Source organism: Crinia signifera, chromosome 3 (assembly GCF_055691185.1).
Source record: "Crinia signifera chromosome 3, ASM5569118v1, whole genome shotgun sequence".
In the NCBI taxonomy this organism is placed as follows: domain Eukaryota; kingdom Metazoa; phylum Chordata; class Amphibia; order Anura; family Myobatrachidae; genus Crinia; species Crinia signifera.
Window position 1 is genome coordinate 228,680,391 of NC_139219.1, and position 22,540 is coordinate 228,702,930.

The window sequence follows — 22,540 nt, forward strand, 5'->3', positions numbered from 1 at the left end:
ATTCATTGGTGTAGCTGTCTAAAGCCCCATACACATTAGGCGATTCCCACCGACAACGACATTGGCAGTTGCAGGAACACACTTGTCGATGCCGGAAGGGAGTGACCATGGTGAGGGAAGTATGGCCGTCGTTAACAAGGACATCCCTCACCTGTATGTGCAGGACAAAAGAGGGGGTCATTAATGTTATGCTCACCCTAAGGGAGACAGGACCTGTGGGAACTCGTGGATGAGAGCTTGCAATCTTCCTGGAGTCTTCTGGGTAGTCACCCAGAACCTCCTCCAGCTCAGCCCACAGAGCACACCAGGGAGCCTTCCTGCCTATAACAGCCCTGTTCCCTTAAGACTGACTGTGTCTACCGGTACTAGGATGCTGCCAGGACTTACGTCGACAGATGGCAGTGTAGTCTGAACCGGGGGAACCAGAGTGAGCTACCGGTAGGTATTGAGGGGACTACTCTAACTACAGGACTAAAGAAATGACAAGGGACAGAGGAATGGGCTAAAGGAGCAGTGCAGGCTGAAATCTCACTAAAGAGAATAACTCAGTGTAAAAGACAATAACAAGTGCTAGATTGGTGAACCACACAAACAACAGGACATACAAGTGAAATAAGAGAGCACACAAATGACAGGCTAAGAGCCTGCTAAATGGGTGATGGCCCCTTAACTAAGTCCTCTAACAACTCCCTAATTGGAAAAAGCTGTAGCAGCATAGGACACGAGCTATACTACAGAGAAACGCTGGACACTCTATTTAGCAAAGATATAAATGGATTGCATAAATAGGTACTGTACTAGAGAGTGCTCCACACCAAACTCTATAACCGGCATTGGACTGGCTTAAAAAGGCTTCCCTGACCAATAACAGCAAGTGCCCTGCTGGAGGTAATTAATGAGGTAATTAATGAGTGCAGCTGTGTGCTGCATCAGAAGCCCGCCTAACACATGGAGACAGTGGCTGCCTGGCGTGCCCCTTGCCTCGGCAACTGCAGCGGAAGCAGGTCTGCAGGTGCAGGGAGGCGTCCAGGTTGTCCTAAAGCTGCCGCAGCGACACCGTCCCCCACTGGAAGTGTGGACACGGAAGCGTTATGACGCCTCAGCCGCCTTGCAATAACCGGGGTCAACGCTCCAGGACCAGCAAAACGACTCCTAACGCAACCACGGCTCCTAACAATTAGTGATGCGCGGAAGAGTGCATCTTTAATGATATTGCATGTACACACATCTCGTCTAGTGGGGCTTTAGTTATCTCATTCGTGTTTTTTTATGTTCTAAAAATATATTATGTGGCTTCTGATACTATATATTTTTTTTATTATTTGGACCACAATGGGTGCTTAGAAAATAGACTTTATTTAAGTATTATTATGAGAGAGGAGCATAATATCCCTTCTTGTCCTCTGTCTGAACCCTGTAACATCTAGATAAAAATGTCTAACAATGTGGTGAAAGGGGATTTGTAATCAAATTCTATAAAGTGCATTTAATCAACTACAGTACTAAATACATTTTTATCTTACAAAAAATATTTCAATATACTATAAAAATATTTTTCTAACTTAAGATGCCCATACACGGTGCGATGAACTCCATGCTTTTAGTACTAGATTGCATTGTATCTAGTACAAAAAGCATACACTGTGCTACAGCACGGTGCTTTTTTCTACTAGATACAATGCAATCTAGTACTAAAAGCACAGGCTGCACAGACTTTATGTGCTATGGGATGCCCACGGGAGCGAGCATTTCATCGCACTGCCCTGTTGCACTGTTTATGGCCACCTTTAGTTTAATTATATTATATGTTGTCCATGAAACCAACTCAATGTAAAAGTTAAGAAGCATTAAGGGTATTACCTCTATGTGTGTGTGTGTGTGTGTGTGTGTGTGTGTAATATATAATACATTTTCCAATCTGTGAAATACAGAAAGAAATTCAGTACCGGCACCCACTGTTTTAATGACAAAAATAGAGGAATCTTTTAATCAACAGAGAGACTTATGATATCCCCCAATGGTGTCCCTTTCATCCTTAATCTAGGTTTCTAGTGTTCACTTTAGGTTTTACAACGGGCAGGGCGCCGGGGGCGGTCTGGGCCGGCTGACGTCACAGCTGGGGGCAGTCCCGGGCCACCGACGTCACAAGAGGGGCGTGCCCGGGCCGCCACCGTCATCAAAGGGGGCGGGCCCGGCCACCGCCGCCGTCACTGTGCTACCGGGGAAGTGCCAGGCATCGCCGGCTACGGCGATACTGGGCTTCCCCTTGAGGCTGTTTTAGCGGAGCTCTACTAGCGGGGCAGGGCGCATTTTGCCCTTTAAAAATCGGGCAGGGCGCGGCACCCTTCTAAAACAGCCTAGCGGGAAAACTAGGCTTCATTAAAATAAAATATATTAATACAGTGTGTGTGTATGTGTGTGTGTAATATAGATAGATAGATATTAAATGACTACTACACCAATTAAAAGTAAAATTAAGAAAATAAAAAGTATTCCACCTTCTCCCATCTCATATGACTAGAGAAGGACCCTACACAGTTCACGTTTTCCAGGTCTTTTGGCAGGTGCACAGGTGTATTCATTACTCATTGACACATTTGAAAAGTTCCAAAGGTGGAGCAAATTATTTATATTTTGATTCTATGAAGAGACCTGGAAAACATTTTTATAAGGGTATTTCTACACTATTAACCCCTTCCCGACATTTGACGTATATATACGTCATGGCCAGGATGTACTTCCCGACACATGACGTATATATACGTCATGACTTTAAACTGTCACCGCGTCTAGGGACGCGGTGACAGAGGGACGATGTCTGCTGTCCCTGACAGCAGACATGTCCCAGCATGCCCAGGGGGGGCGGTGATGCCTCCCCCCCGTCGGCGATCGCTGCGATTGGCTGTTCAATGTGAACAACCAATCGCAGCGTTTTCCTGTGTTACCGGCGAATCAGACGCGAATCTGACGCTCGGTAACACAGGGATCAATCACCGCCGGGTGTGAGGGGGCGTGAGGGGGTCACCGGTGATGACCACACCTCACCCCACCTGCCCCCAAGGCTGTGATTGGTCCGACGGACCAATCACAGCCATGGCGCGTGATTTAAACTAACGGTGACTGCGCTGCAGACGCAATTCCGGTCTGGAATTGCGTGCAGAGCGGTCACCGACCAATCTGTCATGATATACATACCTGATCCTTGCCTGATACTTACCTGATCACCGCTGGTAGCGTGCTGCCAGCAGCTGGATGCTTCCTGGATCTTGTCACTTCCTGTGTGCTGCTGCTGCAGTGTCATAGAGTGACAGATAGTGACAGATAGTGACAGATAGTGACAGATAGTGACAGATCAGTATAAATTAACTGATCAGCAACTTTTTGGGGGTGCACCCACCATTCATTCCACCAGAATCTGAGCTGCAAAATCCAAAAATCACTCCTTCCCTTCTGAGTCCTGCCATGCACCCAACTGGTATTTTTTGGTCACATATGAGGCATTGCCATACTCGGGAGAAATTGGGGCACAGATTTTGGGGTGCTTTTTCTCCTTCATACCTTGTGAAAATGAAAAATTTTGAGCCAGAACTGCATTTTTGTGTAAAAAATGTAATTTTTCATTTGCACAGCCCAGTTGTATCAAAATTGGTGAAACCCTTGGGGGTTTGAAATGTACACTATACCTCTAGTTGAATTCCCTGAGGGGTGTAGTTTGCAAAATGGGGTCACTTGTGGGGGGGTTCCACTGTATTGGTGCTTCGGGGGTCTTGCTAATGCGACATAGCACCCACCAACATTCCACCAGAATCTGAGCTGCAAAATCCAAAAATCACTCCTTCCCTTCTGAGTCCTGCCATGCACCCAAATGGTCTTTTTTGGTCACATGTGAGGCATTGCCGTACTCGGGAGAAATTGGGGCACAGATTTTGGGGTGCTTTTTCTCCTTCATACCTTGTGAAAATGAAAAATTTTGAGCCAGAACTGCATTTTTGTGTAAAAAATGTAATTTTTAATTTGCACAGCCCAGTTGTATCAAAATTGGTGAAACCCCTGGGGGTTTGAAATGTACACTATACCCCTAGTTGAATTCCCTGAGGGGTGTAGTTTGCAAAATGGGGTCACTTGTGGGGGGGTTCCACTGTATTGGTGCTTCGGGGGTCTTGCTAATGCGACATAGCACCCACCAACATTCCACCAGAATCTGAGCTGCAAAATCCAAAAATCACTCCTTCCCTTCTGAGTCCTGTCATGCACCCAAATGGTCTTTTTTGGTCACATGTGAGGCATTGCCGTACTCGGGAGAAATTGGGGCACAGATTTTGGGGTGCTTTGTCTCCTTCATTCCTTGTGAAAATGAAAAATTTGGAGCCAGAACTGCATTTTTGTGTAAAAAAATTAATTTTTCATTTTCACTGCCCAGTTGTACCACAATTGGTGAAACCCCTGGGGTTTGAAATGTACACTATACCCCTAGATGAATTCCCTGATGGGTGTAGTTTGCAAAATGGGGTCACTTGTGGGGGGGTTCCTAACTTTTAGCATCTTATGGTGCCTAGAAACCTACATGGTGCCTAAAAAATAATCTCATAAAAAGGAGGCTCCAAAATCAAGTAGGTGCTCCTTCTATTATGAAGCCTATGGTTTGGTCAACGTGCACACTAGGGCCACATATAGGATATTTATGAAAACAAAAGAATTGGGGGAATCAATTTTTAGTCACATTTCTCTAGTAAAATCTACTGTGTTCCTTAGAAAAATGTATTAAAATTGCAAATCTGCAAAAAAAATGAAATTTTGAAATTTCACCTACACTTTGTTTTAATTCCTGTGAAACACCTAAAGGGTTAACAAACTTCCAAAATGCTGTTTTGAATACTGTGAGGGGTGCAGTTTTTGAAATGGCATCATTTATGGGGGTGTCTCACATACAAGTCCCTCAAAGTCACATCAGAACTGAACTGGTCCCTAAAAAAATCAGTGTTTGAAATTTTCTTGAAAATTTGAGAATTTGCTATTCATATTTTAAGCCTCCTAGTGTCCAAAAAAATTAAAAGGAGGCTGAAATAATGATGGAAACATAAAGTAGACATATGGTCTATGTTAGTTATTAACTATTTTGAGTGGTATGATTATTTGTCTCACAAGCAGAAAATTTAACATTTTGAAAATTGCTAAATTTTCCATTTTTTTACGACATTTTGGTATTTTTCACAAAAAAACACAGACTGTATCGACCAAAATTTACCACTAACTTGAAGTACAATGTGTCACGAGAAAACAATCTCAAAATCACTGGGATAAGTAAAAGCAAAAAAAAGTTATCCCCACTTAAGTGATACATGTCAGATTTGAAAAAAAGGGCTCTCACAGGAAGGCAAAAACATGCTGCGTCAGGAAGGGGTTAACCACCCTGTATATACAGTATACACTATGTAGACCAGTGGTTTTCAACCTTTTTACCTTGCGGCACACTAAATAGGTTTTTAAAATTTGCCAAGGCACACCATGAGATGCCCACAGGGCAAGACACATTGGCCCCCACAGGGAAAAAAAAACCTATTGGCCCCCATTTAGAAACCAATCACACTGGTCCCCACAGGTAACAAAAATAAAATACATTGGGCCTTTACATGAAAAGAAGAGTCCACTAAATAACAGATGAACTGGTGGTGGCTGCAAACAGGTTTGGACATCTCTAGATCTGGGGGCACACTTAAGAACAGCTCAAGGCACACTAGTGTGCCACGGCACAGGGGTTGAAAAACACTGATGTAGACAAAAGTGTCTGGGCACTGACATCAAAAAAGCAATTTTATTGATGTGAGTTTGTTCCTGGACAACAGGTATGTGTTCTCATACTGTCTCCCACACAGCATGGCCCAGAAACATGACAGGTGTCATTGTTGTCCTACTGTAATTAAAAAAAACTTTCTTTTTTTTACAATGGAACTCAATTTAGGGCACTTTGAATTATTGAGACCACCGCTATACTTCTCAGAATTAATATGACCATGCATTACAACTAGTGGCTGCCAAACCAGCTTAAACAGCCCGGAAGCATAATGAGCAAGCCTTTTGCCCCCTGTTATTTTGCAGCTCTCTAAAGATATCAGGTTGTACTCAGACTTGCAAAACCCTTATGGGTTCAAAATTCTTAACTTTTGACTCCACCTAATTTGTATAACATCATCCGTGCGTTTCATTGCATAGGATTTATGATGCATCAAAAATATGACCTGTTTTTATTGGTGTTGTATTTGGTACTATGTTGCTAGTGGTGTAATTACTGGCTTCACAAACATCTTTTCTTGTATAAAGTATATAAAAATGATATTTTTACGGGCAAGAGTCGTTTTTTCCATGTAATCTAGAAGGCCAGCATTGGTAGGTGTGCTGTAAATGGTCATATATTGGTTACATTCCCTTTTGTATTTTTTTGTAGATCAATGTATTGCAATCGAAAAGGAGGTCAGAGATTCTCAAGTCTGTAAGTATTAAAATAAATTGGCAGCTGAGCGATGGGTTTCCTAAACTGCTTTGAAATGATTTGTATAATTGTTATTGATTTATAAATGCAGCTTAAATGTGTTTGCGTTCTATCTTTTTAAAATGATGTACCATGCATTCTTTAACCTTTTCAATTTGGGAGGTCCATTTGCCAAGAAAACAGTATTTGCTTCATATTATTTTTGTAAAATCTTCTTACAGAACGCTGCTTGTATATTTAAATAGCATAAAAATAGTTTTACATTGCCATGCACAAAATGTGGGAACAGGCTTTTCTGCCTTTTTTTTTTAACCATTAAATTGTTTTACTCATTGCGAGTGTAAGGACAGCCTCCTCTGACCACAAGGTCATGGCAGGGTCATTCACTGCAGTCGACTCCTGCAGCATCACCCACAGCCAGCCATATTTTCTGATCCACAGATAGGAAGGCTGATAGCTGGCTAAACTTTTTCCTCCTTCAGTAGATATTCAAGTTGGGTGAGATTTTATTACCAGAAGGCACCTCCGTTTAATGCTTTGCGTTGTAGAAGCATAGACTTGTTTGGCATGTAATCATTTCTGGTTTGGAGGGATCTGTAGGTGTGAGGAACATCACAAGAACATTTCGTTGACCCTCTTGCTTGGTGTATACTGAAGAAATAGATACGGGAGACCATTGTTTGGGATGCTGGCAGTCATAAGATCAAAAGTGGCATCCCAATGCTCAGAATCTCGACAAGTGGTTGATCAGTCTACTTACTCTACTCCCCTAACCTTCCCACTGCACAGCCCAACCCTAACCCTCCGCCTTAGTGCCGAAACATATCAGTTTCCCATTATTACCTAAACCTAACCGACTATCCCTGCAGCCTACTCCTTCCTCTTACTACTTTACCTTAACTTTCTCTCCCCACAGCCCAACCCTAAACCCCTCCTAGTGTCCTGACATAATCACTATCAGGATGCTGACTATCAGGATTCTGTGATCGGCATGGGGAGCAATGTCGGGATTCTGGAGCCAGGATTTTGCTTGCTGTCATCCCGACTGCCGGTGTGGTAACTACATCCCATACTGAAGCAGCCAGAACCTACACATGGTTCATGTGATATGGACTAGCAAATAGAGTAATACAGAGATAAATGTCTCTTGAGTGATCAGTATTCCCCCAGTTCTGTGCTACAGCCTGCCACCTAAAGCGTTAAGTTTGCGACAGACTCCACATATAAATAGCAATATCAGTTAATGGGGCAAAATGGTGCCTGGCTAAAGCCATCCTGTGAAGCACATGGTACAAATACAAATGTCTGTGGTATCTGGTAAACCGGCATATGGGTTACATACACAAGTTTTTGGGGGATTTACTCCTAAATAAATGAAGGGCCATGCATTTTAATATTAAATGAAATTTTGATCATTTCCTAATTTTAGAGACACCATTGGCTTTTCTTCTAGATCTCAAACAGTAAACTTTTGAAATCGTTTAAAGACATCTAGTGCGGAATTTAATGCCGCCAGAGTTCAGCAGCAGTGTGAGATGTCCGCTGCACTTTTTTTCAAGGGGAATTAACTTACAAGGTAATGGAATATAATAAATCAACCTGCGCTTCACTCAAAATAGCTGCAAATCTCTATATGAGGTGACTATCACACTTTAAAAGCAATACAGGACAATGAAATTATAGAGATAACCGCGCCATAAATCCTCACACAAACAAACCTGTGTAAAAATCCCAAAATATGTATGTCCTTTGATGTAGATGGTGATTCTCTTTCAACTATTTTCTCCGATATCAGTAAGAGACAGAGAAAATAGTTGTATGGGAATCACCATCTACAATTCTACATCATAGGACGTATATATTTTGTGACTTTTATACAGGATTTATGGTGCAGTTATCTCTATAATTTCATTGTCCTAACTTACAAGGCAAAACTGTGCCTTGTAAGTTAATTCCCCTTGAAGAAACATTCAAGTTCGGCAGACCTCTCACACTGCCGCTGAACTCGGGCGGCATTAAATTCTCGTTCTGCCGAGATACCCTGCTCAATGCTGTCAGAGAAGACAGCATTGAATAGGGCCCGGCGAGCATCTCCCCAACGGGAGATGCTCGCCGGTGATTGAATATCCCCCTTAATCTGAATTTGAATCAAGACCGGTATTACGCTTCCCCCTACTTAAATTGTGTATATACTTCACCTATTTCCCTTTATTATAGTTGCTGTAAATACTGTATACATTGCCCATTATCTCCCATTGTGCTTAGGCCATCTAAGTATTGTATAAATTGCAATAGATTACAAACCAAAAATAACAAATAAAAATTTGTTTAATCTTTATCCTGATTGATTAACATAGGACTACATAAGTAATTGCCTGCAAGAAAGCAATTTGATTTAATTTATTTACATATCAAGGGAAAAACTACGACATAGTGTTAGAATAGATGGAATTCGCATTCCATCTATTCAGTCTTTTTAATTTTTTCCCGATTTTCGGAAACAATCGGAAAAGACATTGATCCGCAAATCCATGTCTTGTTCTGCGGAAAAAGTCTCTAATTTGAAAATTTTGCGGGCTGTTTACGGATCTGCAGACTAGAAAACGGCCGGGATTGAATACTGAAATCCCATTATTCTGGAAAATCGGAAATAATGGTAAACATTGAATACCCCTCCCTTAAGTTGAAAAACTTGCAAGAATTTGTAATATCTCGACCAATCAGCTTGTGGTGCTGTGATTGTGGGTGCCGGACGGGTTCCCGACAGTCCGCAAGGGGCTTTTGTGCGTTCGCCATGCTGTCTAAGTACAGACAGTCGGGATCCCGACGTCGGGCAAATGACTGTCGGGATCCCCACTGTCGGAGTCCCATACCACACCCGTGATTGTATAGCCCCTTCATTATACTGTCTGACACTTGTCTGTGTGGAACTGTTGTTGTATGCAATGTTAAACATGGCATAGAATAGAGTGATTTCTGAATGGGAATCTGCAATATCTGCACATATACCATGCACGGATTCATGGGAATCCTATTGATCCCTGCAGCACAGTTATGAGCTTTTCTGCATCCGTAGTTCTCTTGAAGGAGCTGCAGCAGAATGCTTCATAATGGATTCAGTATTGAATCCCGGCGGTCGGGATCCCGGGGTTCAGAATCCCGACGCCGGAATCCCGACAGCCGAAATGCCGACAAGGGGGGGACGTGGATCGCCCCCCCTTGCGGGCTCGCTGCGCTCGCCACGCAGCGGGCCCGGTGCCTCGCTACGCTCGGCACACTAATTTATTCTCCCTCCAGGGGTGTCGTGGACACCCACGGAGGGAGAATGTGTCGGCATTTCGGCGGTCGGGATTCCGGCGTCGGGATTCTGAACGCCGGGATCCCGACCGCCGGGATTGTAACTGCATCCCTTCATAATAGCTTCCTGCTTATAGGGCTCTAAGCCAGGTTTTCAATAAAAGATGATCTGTAGCTGGAAAACTCTACAGAAGAAGGAAATGTATAGATGACGTCTTTAGATGTCTTTATAAAATGAGGAGAGTGGGTTTGTACCAAAATCTGCTGACTCATTGAATGCTTGGTTCCAGTTCTACCGGGTATGAATCGTAAGGTCGACAGGCAGAAGGTGGACAGGGCCCTTTGGTCGACCGGCGGAAGGTTGACAATGCACAAGTTCCACACATATTTTTTTAGCCGTCTATACGCCTTCTAGTTCTGGACACAGCCTAAGTGTACGTCACCCCCTCGCATCACTCACTGCGCTCGTGATGCTTCAGGCATGGTGCCTCACTATGCTCAGCACACTATTTTATTCTACCTCCATGCCCTAATGGATGGTAGGGCATGAAATCCCGTCGACCTTCAGTCCCTGTCGACCTTCTGCCTGTCAACCTTCCGGTGTCGAACTAAGGAGTGTCGACCTTTCTTGGGCCGACTTAATGACCGTATCCCGTTCTAGCAATGGAGGAAGATTTATAGGACCCCAGTAGTGTATTGAGACACCCACAGAATGTGCATGTATTTGTCTAACATCTCCCTGTGGTTGCTGTTTGATAGCATGCACAGCAGTTGGTGTGTGCATGTTCTACTATATAGTGTACAAAACATTTCTTGCATAATAGTTTTTTGTGTCTTTATTCGTAGATGCTGTCTTTTATGTATGCCCATCTGGCCTTCTTCCATCAAGGTTATGAACTTTTCAGTGAACTTGAGCCCTACATGAAGGATTTGGGCGCACAGGTAATTAATTATGTTGTCTGCTTATACCCTGGGTGATCAGTTAATTGAAAACATTAAATATAGAAATATTTTATATTGGTGGTAAGCTCTGCAGGATCCTTTTCTTCAGCTCTCCAGACCCATAGAAAATGTTTTGCTAATTATCTTAGCCGTTATGATTAGTTGGTCACTAACTATGAGTGAAAGAAAAGTTTGTGAGTTATCATAGGCTATGTAAACTTATGAGCACACCTGTGTGTATGTATGTGTGTGTGTGTATATATATATATATATATATATATATATATATATATCAGGGCTCGACAAACCCCGGTCGCCAGGTCGCCACGGCGACCAGAATTTCCTGTGTGGTGTGGTCTGCCGCTGTGTGTCAGGATAGATAGGATGCAATACAGTGTCCCAGCTCCTGCTAAGGGGGTCACATCGCCTCAGATATCAGTGTGACCCTCGTCTAAGCATATCTCGGAGATCTGGCCCTGCCCCCCCGCGCGCGCCATAGCGGAGACACTGGAGCCTCCTGAGTGGCATTCTACTACGGTATTAGCAGCAGGAAGCTGCGGGTGTCAGCGCGGCTCCAGGCTCTGTCCTGCAGCCCTGCTCTGTTTTCATCCCTGGCAGTTGGTGAGACAGCACCCTTCTAAATGTAAGTGCGGTGGCTCCCCTGCCCCTAGCTCTGTACACCTGGAGTAAGCAGCGGCCTCAGTAATGGGAAGCTGCAGCTCTAGTCTGCCAAACTTCCAACCACCCTCCTGCAGTGCTTTGGTCATCCTCCCCCGTCGACCCCCTCAAAGCGGCAGTTTTCTAGGGAACCCTGCACGATAATCGAATTAATACTGGATGTGGTGGCCTGTCATTTTATGTATAGAACTATAAATGTGGTGGGCAGTCAAAAGAGAAATTATTATGCAGAGAAGACCTATATATGGTGCATTTCTACAATAAAGTCAGTAACTGGATAATGTCAACTAAATTACAGTTGACATTATCCATTTACTGACTTTATTCTACAAATGCAGTATATATTTCCCTTCTGTGCAGCATACACACCTTGTCCAAGTTTTCAGTCATTTTTATTGCTACTCCCTCATCTTTGCAGCCACCTCCTATGCCAGTTACAGATTTTCACCGTGCCACCACCCTGGGTCCACGCCACCATCTATTACCTTTAAGTAAAGTTGTGACAAGCGGAGTGCAGCTAGCCACGAGCCTGAAGCGTGGCGAGCGGACGATGATGCTTACGTAAGTCCCATAGCGTAAGCAGTGGCCGCAAAGATGAGGAAGTACCTTTTTAGTTTTTGAGGGCGATTTTATTTTGTCTGGCTCCTACACTTTTGTCCTGTCTCCTAGATTTCAGAGATTCACTGGGGCAGGGACCTAGGATATGAATGTTTGATTTTATTCCAGTTGCATTTCAACTATTTGCTAATCTGATTTTGCCGTACTACCTTCTAAATTATGTCATGTGGAATTGTTTGAAGAAAATAATTTCCCCAGTCAGTTTTGTATGCCTGTTTAGTATATGATACCTATGTATTTGGCTCTCTCGTACATACAAGTTCAATTAATAAATGTATTGCTATAAACATTAAATTGCTGAGAATAGCTACATGCCAGGGATTACATTCAAAGGTTGTTTCTCTGAAGGTGCCCATGCACGGTGCGTTTTAACCTTGCGATGCGAGCTCCTGCACACATCACCATCACATTGCAAAGTACAAAAGTGTGTGTAGTCTGTACTTTTTGTACTAGATCGCATCTATTTCAAAACACACGCTGTTGTAGAGAATCGCATTCTTTGGATCTAGATACAACGCGATCTAGTACAAAATGCACAGTGCACATCGCACCATGCGTGGGACACCTTAAAGCTGGGTGCACACTATGGGGGAAATTTACGAAGATGCGAGTTCTATTTCAGATGGGATGTTGTTGTGAGTCAGACACTATTATCTTGTAGAACAGAACAGATGCGGCCTGCAAACTGATTCTGCCTGGCCTGCTGCCAGGGGCGGAACTATCTCCGGTGCGTTGCACCGAGGCCCGCGGCAGTGAAGGGGCCCGCTGCTGGCAGCATTATCATCCGCAGTATTAATGAATCACAGACTGAACAGCTGCTGTGCTGTGCTCAGAACACATGCGGGCCCCTTCACTACTGGCTGTGCCCGGGGCCATAACAAAGAAGGGGAGAAGAAGAGGAGGGAGACCACATCCCCTTCCTACCTCTCCTGTCATCACTACTCTTCTTCTCTGCTCCTCTGGCTGCAGGTGCAATGGAAGCCAGAATGCTGTCCGGCAGAGTGGCTACTTCTGACAGCACCCTCAGATCTGCGCCGCCTCTGTACGTAGAGTGTCGGCTAGCTTCTTTTGTAGCCGAGTAGCCAGGCAGCACTACCCCTGCAGCTTCCGCTCCAGTTCCTCACCCCGCTTCCAGACCTCTCCTGCAGGAGTAGAAGCCCCCACCCTTTTAACCATGGGGTTGCCGGCTTCCTTTTAGACCTCACAGACCGTCATGCATGGCACAACAAGTGCACACAATATTTGAAATGTCCACTGGAGGGGACACCTGGGGTGAGCAGGAGCTTGCTCTGCGCTGCGCTCTGCTCCTCTCTCAATTCATGCAGCTGCACCGCTCTCCCTCTCTCCCTGCAGTAGCAGTGAAGGCTTTGCTCGCCCTCATAGATAAATGTACAGTAAGTGGCACTTTTGGGGGCATTGCTTAAGGGACACTACTAGTGGCAGTATGTGGGGCCATTACATATATCATAATGTGTGGCTTCATGTCTAAGGGGAATTATGGTGTGCAGCATCATGTTTAAGGGACATTACAGTGTGCAGCATCATGTGTAATGGGCAATTCAGTGTGTGGTATCATGTGTAATGTGTACTATGATGTGCGGCATCATGTGTATAGTGTAAGGGGATCTACTATTGTGTTTCATAATGTGTATAAGGGGTACATGGTGTGGTACACTACACTCAAGGACACCCCCTTTTGAGTGGTCAAACCCCCTATTGAGTGGCCACACACCCTTTTCTGGAGTGCGGCCCTCAAATATTTACTGGAAGCTCTAAGTTGCCCCCCAGCTGAAATAATTGCCCGTCCCTGTTCTAGAAGGTGCTAAAAAAATAAGAAATACATTCCGATTGGTTGCCCATAGCAACATATGTGAAATAAAACTTCCATCTTAGTAAATTTCCTTCATGTGATTTAAGCAGGGGTTAAAATGATCATGCAGAGGTGGGGGAACTCATTTCTGTATGCCACCTACCCACTCTCCCTTGCCACCATTAGGCAAAGACAGGGCCATTGGTAGGGTTTTTGGTATTCCCCTGCAAACTAGAATGCTTTTATGTGAGAATTACTGTGCAGGGCCAATGTGGAGGTTAAAATGGTCCACGTCCCCATTAGAGGTGATGTGGAACATTTTAACACTTTAACCCCTGGATTTCAACCAACGGTATGCATGATAACAATATTATCATGCATATTGTTTAGCGTGTACCCACTATATCGTTAGCAATGTGTGCTCCTGCGGGTACTTAACCATCTCCCCTGTTGTCTGAACATTCATTAAATTCTGACTATATGGTCGGCGACTGCATATTCGGTGCGGGGTCCCGGTGATGTCACTGAACATTATTGTTAACGATGTCTTTCAGTATTTAAGTGCTAAATAGTTCATTCAGCATCACCGCCGATGTTGTATAGTGTGTACCCAGCATTACACACACTGAAAGAATACCCCTAATTCTTGGTTTGCTATCACTGATGCCGCATTCTTTTATGGAACTTGTGTACTAAACAGAGATTAATATTATTTTGTCAACTATTTTTTATTCCCATATAAATCTAGGCAGCACTACACATCCATAGCTTTGCATAGCTGTTTTAATTCAGTAATGAATCAAATGTTTGCTCCATTAGATTTGTTTACATTCTGTCCAACACTTCCAAAGGATACTTGTTATACATTCACCAATGATTTGGTTACTTGTCCTTGAGATGTTTGTCAGGAATGAGTGAGGACTGTGACAGGCTGCTAATTTTACCTTCCCTTTCTGTATCTTACAGCTGGATTGTCTTGTTGTCGATGCAGCAAAGGAAAAAAGAGACATGGAGCTTAAACACTCAACAATTCAGCAAAAGGTATGTGTGTGTGTGAGAACTAGTACCAAAGGATCTGCTTTAACGGAACACTCGACTTTATGTTCTGGCAGCACTGAACATTAGTATGGAAGCTTGATTGTCTCTTTCTTGGGTTAGGTTTCCAATCAAGGTCATGGCTGCAGTGAAATAGATCATCCTCTGAATTATTTATCTGGTGCCAGTGCGCAGCTCACCGCTTTGAATACTGAAATGTTTACAATACCCACAAGGGAACGCTTTGTGGTTATGTGTTATTGTTGCTTGGTTTTTATTGGTTATTGCACTCAAAAATACTATAATGTGTTCTCTTTTTAAATAACCTATTGGTGTTGTATTTGAAAGAAAAAATATATATTAATTGCTATGAAGAACAAACATTAATTGTCCAGATATAGTTGAAATACATCCCTTGTAACATTAAAGCCGGCTGGCAAGTAACATCAATTGCTGGGTACCGTTGGTTGTCCTACCAGCTGCATAAATCCCAAGATTAGTAGTAAAACCTGGGTTAGCTTCTAACTTTTACAGACAGCAAAGGTTTATGTGATGACACAGAATAAAAACTCAGTGATAACCTTGGTGTTTAGTCTCTCATCCACCCAGTAATGGTCTCTTGGAGGTCCCATCATGAGGGTCCTTCTTTATGTATGCAACATTCAGGCCTGTCTTATCATCCAAATGTTTGATGCAATGTAACAAAGGAACATGGAATCAGAAATGTGTAAATTGGGGAAAAAGGAGAGCCACATAAGATGCTAGCATAAATGTGGACATGGGATGCAGTTGAAATACAGGTGGTTGGGATCTTGGCATTTGAAATACAGGCGCCGGGCTATGCTGCTCGAGGAGGGTTAGGGTTAGGCTGCTCGAGGAGGGTTAGGTTGCTCGAGGAGGGTTAGGTTGCTCAAGGAGGGTTAGGTTGCTCGAGGAGGGTTATGGTTAGGCTGCTCGAGGAGGGTTATGGTTAGGCTGCTCGAGGAGGGTTATGGTTAGGCTGCTCGAGGAGGGTTAGGCACTAAGAAGGTAGGGTTAGAAACTAAAGTGGGATAGTTAGGGGCAGCCTGCATGTAGGGGTCATTAGGGTTTGAGGGTTAGGGGGAGGCGAGATACTTATCTATGCAGTATCGGGAGCCTCAGACATTGGGATTCCGCGACTAGTCTTCTGACTGCCGGCATCCTCAGAAGCAGGATACCGTACCCAACACGTGGTACATATGTAAGACACTAATTAAATTCAGCACGGTGTCCATAAAGAATATCACTGATTTTTATTTTTTTTCTTGCACCCTGTTAGAGGTGCATAGGCAAACTAGCAATGTTCCTGGTTCCATATATTGTTTTCAGCCAGACATTACGGTAATGTGTGCCTGCACAGTATTCTCAGTGAAAAGTGAGTCTATAAACAGACACCAAATGGTCGACATTGTATCATTTTTTAACCTGTTGCCCTAAAGCAGTTTCAGAGGGTTGGCATGACAATAATTGATAAAAAAAAAATTATTTACCATGCATGTGGATACTAACCTTGTCCAAAGCAAGGCGAGCCTGCAAGGGTACACATTTCCACTAATTGGGCTCTGATATGGTGAAACATACAAAATGACATCAAAAACACCTTCAACCATTTTTATGTAAACTTTTTCTATTGTCTACTTTTGACTCTATCGACCATTGCTGGTCGACTGATAGTCTTTTTACAGTAGGTCTTTTGAACCACACCCAGCTGCACATCCTCCTGAAATGAGTCAGCCCCATGGGATAAGAGTCGGATTATCTGTTGCCCTGAGGCATGGGTTCTCAAACTTTTTTGCTCTGAGACCCTGTCAAATTTGTTTCCTCTCACAAGTTTTCTATTCTTCCATTAGGGTTTATCTGCTGATGACTCCAATCTAGAATGCAATGTTGATGCGGACAATGGTATTGTTATGGAAGGATACCTGTTTAAACGAGCCAGCAATGCTTTCAAAACGTGGAACAGGTAATAATGTGTTGCTTCTGATCAGTCCCTTATTGGTGGCATTGCTATTCATCCTGTTGGAGATAATCTATGGTTACCACTGGCTGAGATGATTGACCATCACACAAACAGAAGATGCTGTATGTTTTTTTCTTTTCTTTTGGTAGTGCTTTAGCTGCAATCTTATTTTCTGATTTCATGTCATGCTGCTGCTCTTATTTTGCATTTTCATTCCTTCTCCTCCTTTCCAGTATGTTTTAATCCTGCCCCATTTTTTCACATGACAGGAAAAAGCCAGATCACATCAGGTATCAACCAGCGTCTTCTTCCCTTCATGTATTACATGTGGCACGTTCCTCTCAATGTGATCCTCGTACTTGACATAGATCTCCTGCAATGGATGTATCTCATACTTACACATAAATAATAATTAACACTTTAGAACCTGCAATGGTTCTGATACTCTGAATACAACACTTGTGTTCTGTGTTACAGGAGACTTGCTATTAGAAAACATTAGGCTGATAGATGAATACTAATTTCGCCTACCTACTAAGATTTAGAGGGTGTAAAGAGGCACAAATCTATATCACAATAGTAAGCTGCCATAGGATTTGCATGAATACTTGGAGCACTTTCACATCCCGATCCTCAGATCTTTTACCTTCTAATAAAAACTCTTGTTATGAGATGCTGTCCATTGCATGTTATCTCTCCCACTTGGTTGCATTACGCTTTTGCTTGCAGTAAGTATTAACATTTTACTATATATGTTTACTTGTTACTAATAGTCCTCTTAAATCCCAAAGTGTGCTGTATTGAAGCTTGCATTGTGTTGCATCCTTTTGCAGTTTTGTACTGTTAACAGAATTCTATGACTCTTGCATGTTAATGGTTGTACCTTTTATGTGGAAACAGTTATTTAGATGTTATCAGTAGTACTTTCTGAGGTGCTTTGTACATAGCTGATCATTTCACGTCATGCTGTGTGTTAGCATCTAGAGGATAGGTCAACAGTCAATAGTTCCACCCATACGGTTGACATGCATTAGTTTGATCAGTGGCATAACTAAAAAATGTGCAGCCCCCCGCCAGAATTTTTCTGCAGTGCCCCCCAAAGTAATGTTAAAACCCCTACCTTATCCCTCCTCTTTCTGCCACCGGGTCTGTGGCTGGGACCCACAGATCTACTGCTCCTCATGCTGCTAATGAAAAATTACTCATACAAAATGGCTGCCCTTTACTGCAGACCATTTTTAAGGATGCTAGAGGAGGCCACCGTTGCCGCCTCTAGCATCCTCAAAAATTGTCTGCTGTAAGGGGGTGGACATTTTGTGAGGGTCATTTTTCATTGGCAGCATGAGGACCGCAGACAAGCATTGCAGCTCAGCAATAGCCTCTGTGCTCACAGTTACTCATCGCCTCCACGCCACAGCGATGAGGTTCAAATTATCAACATGACAATGATCGACACAAGTTTTTATTATAAAATAATAATGTTATCTATATAGCACTTTTCTCTAAATAGGACTCAAACATAATTTTTTCACCTTTTTTTTTTATCATTTATCATCTAGTAACCTGTGCCGTGCACAGTGGAGTGAAGTGTGGCGAGCATAGTGGTACACTAATTATGGACACATAGTTTAAAATGGTAAATGGCACCTAAAAGTCCCCCCCCCCCCCCCCACAAAAGTCAACTCTTTGTGCCTTTCGACCTTTTGAGGTGTCTACCATGTACATGTCGACCTTTTGACCTATATGGCGTCCCCATATGGGGTCAATGTAATTATGATCAACCAGGTGATGGACACCCCTGTGTGTTTATAGGTTAAACTAAAGCTATTTTGAATACTGTAGCTTGCCATAAGATGGATGCACAAATCTACTCAGTAGAGTGTGATGGTGTTAGACAAGCGGAACACAGAATATAATAAGCTATAATAATATAGTGCATGTCCAGTCTCAATACTGTTTTGAAGCTCCTCTTCATTACGTGCAAGTTATCCCTTTCACATGAAAGCACTTTCCTAACACTCAATGCAGTGGCTGCATCACATCTGATGCTTTCACAGATGAAAAGGATAAGCAGGGTGACATTTAATGAGATGCGAAAATGTTTGAGCGAAATTTAGGCAAAAAAACTGCTGAAATTGCACTTTTTCCCGAATTCGCATATTTAATGAGATGCGAAAACGGCAAAAACCGCACATTCTGAAAGTGCAATGTTTTCCCATTGAAAGTATACAATTATACAATCCGCATATTTAATGAGATGCGAATTTGGGAAAATGTGTCTAAAAATCGCCACACTTGCAGACCAGGTTTTGACAGGCGAATTTGCCAGAACCAAATGTGTAAAAGTTTTTTTGTTTTTTTAATGGCGTGGGGTCCCCCCCCCCCCCGAGCATTACCAGCCCAGGGCTCGTTGAGCGGGACCTGGTTCCAAAAATACAGGGGACAAAAATTCTGGGGTCCCCTGTATTTTAAAACACAGCCTGCGGTGTCATGCCACAGCTGGGGACACTTTTTACATAAGGTCCCCTGGCCGAAACATGAGCCCGTCCAAGGCTGACCATCCATGGTGCTCATGTTTCAGCCGGGCTGCTGTGGCATGACACAGCGGGCTGTTGGAGCCCGGTGATGGTTTAAAAATACAGCGGACCCCCAGAATTTTTGTCCCCCGTATTTTTGGAACCAGGACTGGTCCAAGAGTCCGGGGCTGTTTCAGAAATACGGGGGACTCCTATGCTTTTTGTCCCCCATATTTTTGGAACCAGGTCCGGCTCAATGAGCCCGGGGCTGGTTATGCTCAGGAGGGGGGACCTCGCAACATTTATTTATTAATTTTTTTTAACACAAATTCGCACATTTCCTCTAATTCAAACATTTTCATGCCTAAAAATCGCACACTATCGCACTTAATCACACTTTTTGCCTGGAATACGCACCTAATTAATTACGCGAATTCGCAGCGAAAAATTTTATTTTAAAAAGTGCAATAATGGGCGAATTTGAAATGTTACTAAAAATCGCATTCTATTAAATGTCACCCGCAGAGAGGTTATAATGTATTTATAGACTGCAAAATCTGCAGCTCTGCGGTGCTACTTTGTGTGCAAGTGTATTTTTCTTACAAGTGCTCTTTATGGATCACATTGACCTCATGGTTTTTTCATGTACATACAGTAGTTTTGCAGAGTGACAGAAGCTCCAGTTAGTGTCACATTAAAGTAACTGTATATGCGACAAAAGGGTGGCTTACTGTCACTAAAGGACTTTCTATTCATTTAATGATTGTCAGTTTTTCTTCCAAAAGACCCTTTTTTTTTTTTCTAATGCCACCTGAGGCGCTTCCCAGTTTTGCCATAACTGTGAATTGGAGAAGCTTTCCAACCATACTTGATTAATTCTTTACACACAATAAATGGTATCCCAGTGTTAACCCATTCAGTAAGACGATAATCTGTACAATGAGAGTGCATGCTTATTACCACAGAGAGGTAAAGCTTGAATCTGTCTATGCGTTTGCTAGTAATCCAGACACTAACAGAATACTGTTTACCTGTGTGCTTGAATTTGGCTTCCTCTTATATTCCTCCTGTGTCAGTATTTTCCTCTTGTCACACTTCCTATTCTTTTCCCTCTGCTCCGTAGCTTTCCATTTCCTGTACCATGGTGTAGCATTTCCTCTTTTACTGTGACCATAGAACTAGTATAGAGAAACATTCAGTTGTCCACCTTTATTTCAGAAGCGTGTCTTTATTTTTTCATTGCAATTTATAGTACTGTTTTTATCGATTTAAATACCAGGAACACAGTTATGCACTTTCCTTCTTGAAGGTTCTTGAATGTCACTGTTTTAGATGTAATACTCTACTGCATTTTAAATGTAACTTTCAGTCTGCCCAACTGTTTCTGCTCTCAGAACTAACTACCTGTCACTTGCCCCAGATGGGATGTGAGATCCCATCTGAAACCTTCTAAATAAGTAAAGAACGATTCATTGCCTGTGGCTTGCTTTCCATGTAGGAGGGTATTCATTATTGTCATGTCATGTTATCTCTGAGTTTGTAAGTTCCTAATGTAGTGCAGATAGGTTCCACCCCCCAACACAAAAATAAATGTTCCTGCACTCGGTTAACATTAACCCATATGATTTCTTCATCTTGACTTTTTTGGAGCTATGCATTTGGTATACTGGATGGGTGATATTTTGTTATTTTATATGGGTGTTAGTCTAATTCTGAGAAAGCAGGTTTTAGCGGGGATGGGGGAGAATTTTTGTGCAGTATTTTCATGAGCTAGTTGCCTTGCTGGTCTATTACAGCCACCACTTGAATAGTATAAGCATATACTGTACCAAGTATATTTTAGCATGGTGATGTGAGTTTGAGAGATCAGCTTCGCTGTACCTCTTGATTTAGAATTCATTGTTAGGTTTAACAAAATATGTCAGAACTACACTGGTTTTTATGTTTTTGATTTATTTATTTACTTGTTTTATTGGCCACTCAGGCTATGTGACCTACATATTTAAAAAAAAAAAAATTATACTTTTCAAGTACACAACCTCTTTCATTTTACTCACGCCACCCTCTTCCTGCGTATTTTCCCAAGCTGCTCTGCTGTTGTCCAAGTGGTGGTTAACATTGTACGATCATGTTGCACTAATTTTTTGCATTAAATGTCCTGTGATGCTACTGATAAGTGTACACACCCTGAAAGTACGGTAGCTAATACATTTTTTCGTTATATGTGTTTTGTATTTCCATTTGTGCAGGCGCTGGTTTTCAATACAGAATAATCAACTGGTGTATCAAAAGAAATTTAAGGTGAGTGGTGTCAGGAAGTCTGATTTAAGTTTACTATATTTTTGGGGGGGCGGTTTGTAACCTTTATATTAAACCTTAGTATATGGAATGTGCCCTTCATGTTTTCTTATGAGGTTTTTCCTCTTCTTAGTTTACTAATGCTCTCTTTCTACCTAGGACAATCCCACAATAGTTGTAGAAGATTTACGCCTTTGCACAGTGAAACACTGTGAAGATATTGAGAGACGCTTTTGCTTTGAGGTTGTTTCACCTACTAAGTAAGTATTAACTGTACCAATATTTTATTTGTTCTTTCATTGGTCAGGAAAATTTGGATTTTAAATGTATTCTCAGCTTTTGGCTGATAGGGCGTTATGCCAAAGCAGAAACTTGTGGGTGTTTGGAAGTTGTGAAATGTAATGAATATTTTTGTGCATAAAGTAGCTTTGCATGTGAAGCTTACGATATTTATTATTTATTACCAGTTATTTATATAGCACACACATCCCATATTACTTTACAGAGAGTATTTGGCCATTAGCAGCAGTACCTGCCACCGGTGGAGCTTAAAATCTATATTCCCTACCACATGTACATGCAAATACATTCACACTGGGGTTCATTTAGTTGGGATTAACTTAATCTACCAGTATATGTTGATCTCCTCTCCAGGAGCTGTATGCTGCAGGCTGACTCTGAGAAGCTGCGCCAGGCATGGATCAAAGCTGTACAGACAAGCATTGCCACAGCTTACCGAGAAAAGGGAGATGAAGCAGAGGTCGGCAATCAGGATCTTTTATCACATGATCCACATCATGCTTCATCATTGTTTATAGAGATACATAATCTATAATGTTCTTAATAAAGGTTACTAAATAGTATATATATATTTTTTT

The 22,540-nt window shown here is 42.5% G+C and overlaps 1 protein-coding gene across 6 annotated transcripts in view; it reads left to right on the top strand.

Moving 5' to 3' along the window:
• Nucleotides 1-22,540, top strand: part of ACAP2 (ArfGAP with coiled-coil, ankyrin repeat and PH domains 2) — a 95,019-nt gene that overhangs the window by 38,947 nt on the left and 33,532 nt on the right. For 4 of the 6 annotated variants that reach the window (XM_083177566.1, XM_083177561.1, XM_083177565.1 and 1 more), the window contains exons 7-14: nt 6,443-6,487; nt 10,631-10,726; nt 14,799-14,873; nt 16,739-16,851; nt 17,118-17,138; nt 21,614-21,665; nt 21,822-21,922; nt 22,317-22,422. In XM_083177566.1, the coding sequence (XP_083033692.1) occupies nt 6,443-6,487; nt 10,631-10,726; nt 14,799-14,873; nt 16,739-16,851; nt 17,118-17,138; nt 21,614-21,665; nt 21,822-21,922; nt 22,317-22,422 (609 nt within the window). The remainder of the gene's footprint in view (nt 1-6,442; nt 6,488-10,630; nt 10,727-14,798; nt 14,874-16,738; nt 16,852-17,117; nt 17,139-21,613; nt 21,666-21,821; nt 21,923-22,316; nt 22,423-22,540) is intronic. The other 2 variants (XM_083177562.1, XM_083177564.1) reach the window with 1 other exon arrangement.